At 47.9% G+C, this 10,141-nt stretch overlaps 1 protein-coding gene across 3 annotated transcripts in view; it reads right to left on the bottom strand.

The window, feature by feature from the left end:
- Nucleotides 1-10,141, bottom strand: part of GSG1L (GSG1 like) — a 267,111-nt gene that overhangs the window by 163,837 nt on the left and 93,133 nt on the right. For 2 of the 3 annotated variants that reach the window (XM_017525726.2, XM_017525724.2), the window contains exon 2: nucleotides 4,530-4,577. The exons of the other annotated variant lie outside the window; for it this stretch is intronic. In XM_017525726.2, the coding sequence (XP_017381215.1) occupies nucleotides 4,530-4,577 (48 nt within the window). The remainder of the gene's footprint in view (nucleotides 1-4,529; nucleotides 4,578-10,141) is intronic. 3 annotated transcript variants of the gene reach the window in all.

Genomic DNA, 10,141 nt, shown 5'->3' with positions numbered 1-10,141 from the left:
AAAAGGAGGGAGGGTTATCATGATTAGCCAGTTGTCTTTGAAGACATTGGGAGAACATTTACATGTTTGCCAATAACTTCCAAAAAGGATGAACAGTTTCCTTTTGAAACCAGAAAGTTTAATGTTAGCTGGCTAATCTGGAAGTTTTCATGATAATTAATAGTTAAGTATTTTTAACAAGCAAGTTGGCCAAAGGCTGTGCACATAAAATAGTTCTTTGATCTCAGAGCAGGAAGAAGTAATAGACCATTTAGCAGTCTGATGCTAGCCAGTTTATAAATAAATACTTTCCGAGTGGACATTGGACATATACAATTTAAAAAAAAAGAAAAAGAAATAAAAAAATAAATAAATATTCAAATATTTAGGTCACTTTGGGAGAAATAAAGATCCTGACAATGACCAGAGGAGACCTTGACAAGCACATTAATGAGTCTCACACTCATGACCAGAAATCCAGCCAGGCTTGTTCCACAGCCAGCCATCCTTGAGACCTGTGGTCAGGTCCAGGTGTGGTCACTTAAATTACTGATCAGCAAACACTCACTCCAAACATTCCACCCACATCTCCATGTGAGCAGTATACGTCTTGCCCCATTGATACTGGACTTGGCCATGGGACTGGCTGTGTGGCCAATGAACGGTATGTTGGTGGATATGATCCAAACAAAGGTTTAAAATATGCTTGTGCAATTGGTTCCCCATCTTGCACTTCTGTCATTACCACGTAAAAACTCCACCAAGCTTGTTTAAAAGAGCCTGCCACCTCCTCCCCTCTCTTTCTCACTCTCTCTCTCGCATGTGACATGCCCGCTCCCCCTCCATCTTTCACCATGAGTAAAAACTTCCTGAAGCCTCACCAGAAGCCAAGCAGGTGCTGGCGCCATGCTCGTACAGCCTGCAAGAACTGTGAGCCAAATAAACCTCTTCATTTATCACTTACCCAGCCTCAGGTACTTACAGCAATGCAACATGGACTACCATGTATTGACATGCATTTCAGCCAGGCTCTTTAGCAGGCTATCCTCTCTACCTGAACAGACAGAAGTGGGGCAGGGTGAGCCCAGCCTATATGCTGGAACCAAGCCTTTCTACACTACCTAAACCCAAGAAAACCCACAGACATGTGAGCCAAAAAAAAGAACTTCGTGAAAGCTACTGAGTTGTGTGATGGTTCATTACATAACACTGTTGTGGGTCTCACTGACCAATGAATGCACCAGGTTTTAAGATCATCCTGTGGGTCACAATTATTTGGTAGGAGACTCTTGCCCTAGTGAATAAATGACTGAGGCTTTAAGAGACAAAGGACGCCTTAAAAAGAAAGACAAGAAATGGCTGTAGCTTAAGCTAGCATAAAACAAAAAAGACATTTCCCACGTAAAAACACAAAACTAGAATAGTCGGGGAAACAAAGAAAAATGTGTGATGCGGTGTTAAGAAGCTGATGACGGGCAAATATTTTGCCAGGAGGGAGAAGACAGGTAAGCAGGGACAAGAGGGTGCTGGAGAAAACGGGAATGAGGAAGTAGCATTTGAGAAGGGCCTTGAAATCTTGAAAAGGTGCCCGCAGTCTGCCAGGTGGGAGGAGCTGGAGGCAGGAGAGGAAGCACTCACTGGACCTCAGCTGATGAAGGGGGATGGGTATCCCCCAGGCCTCAGAAGCCCTCAGCTTTTCAGCAGGAGAACCAGGCATTTAAGAGCCAGCCTGTTCAGGTTCAAACTCCAGTTCCCCCACTTCCCAGCTGTATGATTGCCCCGCACCTCAGTTTCCTCACCTGTAAAATGGGGATTACAGGAGCCAATGTGTGCAAAGTTCTCAGATGCACCTGCCACACAGTCAGTACTATATGAAGGCCAGTCAGTGACAGTGTCATGATTATCCTATGTGGCGGACCAGAAAGGGGGTCCCAGAGGGAGCCGGTGCAGGAGCCATAACATGGGAAAAGAGTATCCCTTGGGTGAGAACACAGCTGGGTGCAGACATCCAACCCCCCACTCCCAGTGTGGCTGGGAACAAGTCCGTCATCTCGCTGCCCTCAGGCTCCTCTGTGAAATAGAGAAGCTGTGCTGTGTGCGCAGGGCGAAAATGGATGGGTCTGAGGGCGCCACATCACTGTGGCTGTCTACTGGAAGGGCTGGACCCGGATATATGGGGAGAGGCCGCACGGGCTGCCTTGGACCAAACCCTGCCGATCCCAAGCCAGAGCTACAGTGTTTGAGAGACAGCGAGTACATGAAAATCGCTCAGCCCCTCAGTGGCAAACCCAGCCCATTCAGCCTCCTTGTAAACATTTTTATATACACAGCCAGAAGGTTCTCAGTGTGGCTGCCAAACCTTAAAAGTAAAACCACAAGGCCAGTAAAACACAAAGATACAGCCTCTCTGGGGCTCTTATAAAAGAAGCAAAATAAAGACCTGACGCTTTCTGGGAGGGTCACAGGCCACCCACCTGCCACCATACACAGACACGCACACACACACGTGCTCACGTCCACACATGCACTCTTACCAGCACACAACCCGTGTGTGCGCACCCTAGGCACACATGGGCACACGAGGCACCTGCACTCTGTGTGCGCATGTGTACACCTCATGCCCGTGTTCACACACGCTCACCCTGCTCATCCACAGGCACGCACACACACTCATAGGAGCAGTCACTCATGCACACGCACCCTCACCCTCACCTGTGGCACATGCGCACACACATGTGCACACACACAGGCCCCGCTTCCTGGAAGCCAGCTTTGGAGCAAAGTTGACCCAGAGCTCCAAGGCCTTGGGAATTATGGGATGTACATCCCAGAGGGCTGCCGACAACGGAGAGGTGTCAAGCACAGGCCTGGATTTCACCCGGCTCTGCCCCTCATGAGATGTGAGACTTCAGTGACTTAATCTCCTTAAGCCTTGGTTTCCTCATCTGTCAGGTGCGAGTGAGATGGACAGCCCCTTCCTCACGGGGTGGTGCGGAGGTTTCTCAGTTGACGCTTGTAATGTGTTTGCCCCTGTATCCGGCACATAGTAACTGCTCAACACATCTCAGCCACGGCATGGCCGCATCATCGTGTTTCCCGGTGATTTCAACTTGGAAGCTGTGGCTTGAGCACCCCAGCCAAATGCTTTGGAGATGGCCACATGTGGTCATTAAACAGGACACAGCCGTGGGGACATCAAGGAAACGGAGGAGGCAGTCCTGACTACCAAGAGCATGCTGGGTGGGGGAGTCCTTGTCACTTTCTGGGAACTGAGGGCCCCGTGGGTTCCATGTCTCTTGCCCCTCAACCTCACCAGCTGCCACTTGACTGGAGCAGTCCAGGAAGATGGTGTCTGCAAAACAGCCTCCATGACATATGGTGCCCTTCTGCTTCAGTTTCCCCTCCCCTGACTTCTAAGCCCGGAGCCCTCTCCTGATCTCCAGGCTACCTGAGGAGACATGCATCCATGTTCCTCTCTTGGCAGCCTTTCTCTTGGGTGGCAGGGGGTAGGCAGGTGGGGAGGCAGCCATGCTCCCCCATGTCCTTGTGGCAGGCTCTCCTCCAGTGTCCATTCTCTTGTTCTTCCATAATAACAAAACCCCTCACTTCCAGCTAGGCACAGCATTGCCCAGGATAAAGATCACACTTCCCGGCCTCCCTTCCAGCTGGGTGTGACCATGTAACTAGTTCTGGTCAAGGAGATATATGCAGGTGTTGTGGGGTTACTTCTGGGAACCTTAGAGTTTGCCCTTCCTGCATCCTGCTGCCTGGAATGCAGATGCAATAGCTGGTGCTCTGGCAGCCATCTTAGACTATAAAGAGAAAGGTTGTGGGACAACAGAGAGGGCGGCAGGGGCCAGGATCCTGAGGACTTCATGGAGCAGAGCCACCTTGGATTGCCTACTTTCAAACTTTTATAAAGGAGATAAATTTCTCCATTGAAATCAGTTCTTTGGGGTCACTATTACTTGCAGCTAGACCTAATCCTGACTGCTATCCCTCCACTCAAGCTGCGGCCTGCCCTTGATAAGCCAGTCACTGCCTTACACAGCTCTGAACATCTCTGTGGGCTCAGAGCCTCTGCTGTCGGGCACTGAACAGCAGTGAGCCCTCTCTGCATGGCATCATCCAGTCTGACTGGCTCTCCCCACACCTGTGCCATGACAGAGGCCAGGTACCTTCCCTCCCCCAAGGTCCAATCCTACAGCCGGAGGCAAACTCCAACACCCATCTTGCCTGAACCAAATGTCCACACTCCCACCATCCCTCCCACAGTCAGTCCCAGAGTGCACTGGAAGGAATGGAAGGGTGGTGACGCTGAGGGCTGCTCCATCAGACCGGGAGGACAGACAGTCCCCTCCACCAGCCTCTCCCACTCTACTGAGAGCTCAAGACACTCAGGGCTTTGCAACAGGGGATCTGGCTTCCAGGGCCCTGCTGTCCAGAGGTGCTGAAGGAGGCACTATCATAGGGCTTTGGGGAGCACCAAGGCAGGAAAGATGTCCCCAGAGAGGGCAGAGCTGCCACAGCTGAGCTGGGGCCACACTCACCTTTCTCCGACGCTGGGGCCAGGTCAATGAAGCTGCGGCATTTTTCACCTTTGAAAAGAAGAGAAAGGTTTTCAGAATGCGAAAGGGTACATGGACTCCCAAAGTTTGCCTGCCCCTGTCCCATGAGCCCTGAAGCAAGCCAGTGTCTCTGACGCAAGCCCAGTGGCCTCTTTCTCCAGCCCTCATTCCTAGAAGCCCAACATCCCAGAAATGTGGATGGCAAAACCACCAACTCTCCCACCGCCTGACCCCATCCATCCAGGCCCATTTCTTCCACCTCCACAATAGCAACTGGGTCCCTTTCCACAGCCTCCCTCTGGAATCCACGCTCCTCCTCACTGGCCTCCCCAGGCCTCCACTCTGGCCCCTCTCCAATTCGTTCTCCATGCTATGGCTGGAGGGATCTTTGCAAAACACAGCTCTGATCACGCTCAACACACGCACACACACACACAGCTTACTCCTGTTTGAAACTCTCTGATGATTTCCCAAAGGAGAAAGTTCAAATTCCCCTATGTGGACTCAAAACAGGCCATGATGGGCCTGTCCACCTGCTCCCCTCTCCCACTGCCCCCGTTCCTTCTTCACCCCTGTGCAGCCTCCCGCTGTGGCTTTGCACATGCTGTTCCCTGCCGGGAACATACTCCTGCTATTGTGACTCCCGCTGTGGCTTTGCACATGCTGTTCCCTGCCGGGAACATACTCCTGCTGTTGTGACTCCCGCCATGGCTTTGCACATGCTGTTCCCTGCCTGGAATATACTCCTGCAGTTGTGACTCTCACAGCACCTGGGTTTTCTATGGGGCCCGTGGTCACCCTCTGAGTCTGCCTTTGCGTGTGTGAGTCTCAGGTACAAGTTAGTGGCACTGAGATGGTAACTCACAGAAAGAGAATGTGCTGACCACCAAGAACTGGAAGGGAGGATTTTAAAGAAAGAAAAGAAAGCAGCCTGCTAGAGTGGATGGATTTTGAACAAATTGCTTTAAACTTTGTTGAATGTTACATTGTTTCCGCAAAGGCTAGAAGGAAATGTAATGTCCAGATCAGCATCCACAGCCACAGTGAGGCACCGGAGGGCCTTGGGCCATTTTGTCTTGATGAGCCCCTTCCTAAATAAAAATTGATTAATTAATTAAAAATTGTGATATTTATTGCAGCACTATCCACAAGAGCCAAGGTTTGGAAGCATCCTAGCCATCAACAACAGATGAATGGATAAAGAGTGGGGCATGTACACAATGAAGTACCATTCAGCCATGGAAGAATGAGATGCTGTCATCTGCAACAGCAGGGATGGAACTGGAAGTCATTATGTTAAGTGAAAGAAGCCAGGCACAGAAAGACAAACTTTGCATGTTCTCACTTATTTGTGGGATCTAAAAAACAAATCAATTGAATTCACAGACAGAGAGAGTAGAAGGCTGGTTATCAGAGGCTGGGAAGGGTAGTAGGGGACTGAGGGGGCAGTGGGGATGCTTAATAGGTACAAAAAAACCCAGAAAGAATGAATAAGACCTACTGTTCACTAGCACAACAGGGCACTGTGGCCAATAATAACCATACGTTTTTAAATAGCTAAAAGAGTGTAATTGGATTGTTTGCCTGTGTCAAAACATCTCATGTACCCCATAAATATATACACCTACTGTGTATCCACAAAACTTAAATATTGTATTGTATTGTATCGTATTGTACTGTATTTGAGACAAAGTCTCACTCTGTCGCCCAGGTTAGAGTGCAATCCTGGCTCACTGCAACCTCCACCTCCTGAGTTCAAGCAATTCTCCTGCCCCAGCCTCCTGAGTAGGTGGGATTACAGGAACCCACCACCATGCTCATTTTTGTATTTTTAGTAGAGATGGGGTTTCTCCATGTTGGCCAGGCTGGTGTCAAACTCCCAACCTCAAGTGATCCACCTCGGCCTTCCAAAGTGCTGGGATTACAGGCATGAGCCACTGCATCCTGCCAAAAAATTTAAATTTAAATAAAATTTAATTTAATTTAAAAATCATTTTAAAATTATATTTTGGGCCGGGTGTGGTGGCTCACGCTTTGGGAGGCCGAGGCAGGCGGATCATAAGGTCAAGAGATCGAGACCAGCCTGGCCAACACGGTGAAACCCCGTCTCTACTAAAAATAAAAAAATTAGCCAGGCATGGCGGCACACGCCTGTAATCCCAGCTACTCAGGAGGCTAGGGCAGGAGTATCACTTGAACCCAAGATCACACCACTGTACTCCAGCCTGGGCAACAGAGGGAGTCTCCGTCTCAAAAAACAAAAAAAAAAGAATCAGAAGGTCTGGCTGTGCTGAGCCCACAACCCCACACAGCAGCGATCACATGGAGCCGGGCAGCTGTGCCTCCTTCAGATAAGGCACCTGCAAGCTCTCAGGTTTGCCACAGTCCCCACACCCACCACTGCTCTGCCCCAGCCTCGCCCGAACCACCCAGATGGCCCCCTGCGATGCTAGATTGGATGAACTTTAGGATGAGTTTGCAGCCCCTGGCTTCAGGATGTTACCATTGGTCCCAACAAAGACAGATTGGGTCAAAACGGAACCAATGTGGGTTGAAGAGTGAAAACGATCTAGAAGCTTTCAGCATTCTCAACTCATTTGTCTGCTCAGAGCTTCCTAAGCTCTCCGAGAAGGTCTCTTGAAGCCCCTTTGGGCTCCTGAACCTCCTGCCAGCCCCATATCAGGCAAAGGCAGAGACGGAGGCAGTGCTGGGAGATGAGTCTGAGAAGGATGGCAGGGGTCAGATCACAAAGGATCTTTAGTGTCGAGTCAAGGAGGTGCCTCCTCTCTTATTTATGTCACTCCTGAAGAATCATGAAGCCACACATGGGTGAATCCTGCTCTGTGGTTCCAGCATTCTGGCTTCACCCACCGTGCTTTGTACTGAGATGGAGGACTCATGTCTTCCATTGCAGACAAAGATGATAAGGCCCAGGGCAGCTGAGGGACCAGCCTGGGCCACACAGCATGTTAGAGATGCTGAGAGTATAACCCACTGAAAGAGATGTTTGCTGACAGCCAAGAACTAGAAGGGAGGATTAAAGAAAAAAAGTGTTGGCCTGCCGCGGTGGCTCATGCCTATAATCCCAGCACTTTTGGAGGCCGAGAGGCGAGGATCACTTGAGCCCAAGAGTTCGAGACCAGCCTGGCCAACATGGAAAAACCCCATCTCTGATTTTAAAATACAAAAATTAGCCAGGCATGGTGGCACGTGCCTGTAGTCTCAGTTATTTGGGAGACTGAGGCAGGAGAATCACTTGAACCTGGAAGGCAGAGGTTGCAGTGAGCTGAGATCATGACACTGCACTCCAGCCTGGGTGACAGAGTGAGACTCCTCTCAAATAAATAAAATAAAAAGTGTTGTTTTGAGTGGATGGATTTTGGATGAATTGTTTTAAACTTTCTGTAATGTCATATTGCTGGAATGGAGGAGATGTAATGGCCAAATTCAGACCAACACCCAACGCCGCATTAAAATATTGGCTGGCCTTGCAAACTTTTACCTATTAGAAGCCCTTCTTAAACTTAAAAACACAATAAGAGGCTGGGCATGGTGGCTCACGCCTGTAATCCCAGCACTTTGGGTGGCTAAGGCAGGCAGATCACGAGGTCAGCAGTTCGAGACCAGCCTGATCAACACGATGAAACCCCGTCTCTACTAAAAACACAAAAATTAGCTGGGTGTGATGGCAGGCATCTGTAGTCTCAGCTACTCAGGAAGCTGAGGCAGGAGAATCGCTTGAACCTGGGAGGCAGAGGTTGCAGTGAGCCGAAATCATGCCATTGCACTCCAGCCTGGGTAACAGAGCAGAACTCCATCTCAAAAATAAAAATTAAAAAATAAGAAGAATTCTATTTTATAACCACACCACATTGGCATAAAGATGAATATGTTAAGCATTAAGCATTTTGTTCACCTAAAAGTTTATATTTTCATCTGATTTTAAAATAAATTAATTTTCTTTGTTTTTTGTTTATTTATTTATTTTTATTTTTAGAGAGAAGTCTTGCTCTGTTGCCCGGGCTGGAGTGCGGTGGCTCAATCATAGCTCACTGCAGCCTCGAACTCCTGGGTTCAAGTGATCCTCCTGCCTCAACCTCCTGAGTAGCTGAAACCACAGGCACACACCATCACATCTGGCTAGTTTTAAAAAAATTTTTTTGTAGAGATGGGATCTCACTCTGTCGCCCAGGCTGTTCTCAGATTCCTGAGCTCAAGCAATTCTCCTGCCTCAGCCTCCCAAAGTGCTAGGATGACAGGCACGATCCACCAGGCCTGGCCCTAAAACATTTTCATAGGCCTGTAGAATTTTCATGGCCCTAAAACATTTTCATGGGCCCAAGATTTTTATTGAAGTATTCTGGGTCCTCTGCTCTGTGCCTCCTGAGCCTGAGGAAGATGCCGGCCTCCTGCAGCAAGATCCCAGCTCTCATCAACAACTGGACACTCAATAATATTTAACATTTATGTGCCAGGGATTTTGGCTTTTCTTTAACAATTTTATTGAGATACAATTCACATGCTATGCAATTCATACGTTTAAAGTATGCAATTCGGCTGGGCATGGTGGCTCATGCCTGTAATCCCAACACTTTGGGTGGCCAAGGTGGGTAGATCACTTGAGGTCGGGAGTTCAAGACCAACCAGCCTGGCCAATATGAGAAACCCCATCTCTACTAAAAATACAAAAATTAGCTGGGCATGGTGGCACACACCTGTAATCCCAGCTACTCAGGAGGCTGAGGCAGGAGGATCACTTGAACCCAGGAGGCAGAGATTGCAGTGAGCCGAGATCACGCCACTGCGCTCCAGCCTGGGTGATAGGGTGAGACTCAGTCTCAAAATAAATAAATAAGAAATAAGAAATAAATAAATAAATAAAATATAGTGTACAATTCAGTGGTTTTTAGTATACTGTTAGTGTATTCACAGGGCTGTGTGACCATCACTACAATCAATTTTAAAATATTTTCATCACCCTGAAAAGAAACTCATATCTGTTAGCAGCCACTCATTTTCCCTAGCCCTTCCAGCCCTAGGCAAGAGCTCATCGATTTTGTGTCTCTATAGATTCACCTAGTCTGGGCATTTCATGTAAATGGAATCATACAAGATTACATGATTCATATAAACGGAATCAGAATACACACAATGTGATCATACAAATGGAATGATATGATCATCCAATACAATCATACAAGAATATTTTGTGACTGCCCTCTTTTACTTAGAATAATGTGTTTAAGGACCAACCACCTTTGCAGCCTATGTTAGTAATGCATTTCTTTATATCACAGAATAATATTATGTTATGTGGATATACCACATTTATTTATCCACTCATCAGAAAATGGACGTTTCAATTTGTTTCCATATGTTGGTTATTTATGAACATTCATGTTCAAATTTTTGGGTGGACAAGTTTTTGTTTCTCTTGAGTCTATACCCAGGAATAGAATTGCTGAGTCATATGATAACTCTATGTTTAACATTCTGAGAAACTGCTACAATTTTTTCCAAAGCATATGCACCATTCTATGGTCCCATCAGCAACATATGAGGGTTCCAGGTTCTCCACATCTTCACCAACACTT

The sequence above is a fragment of the Cebus imitator genome, unplaced genomic scaffold, assembly GCF_001604975.1.
Source record: "Cebus imitator isolate Cc_AM_T3 unplaced genomic scaffold, Cebus_imitator-1.0 Scaffold39, whole genome shotgun sequence".
NCBI lineage: Eukaryota > Metazoa > Chordata > Mammalia > Primates > Cebidae > Cebus > Cebus imitator.
Note: the sequence above shows the minus strand (reverse complement) of the source record. Positions and strands in the feature narration are given on the sequence as shown.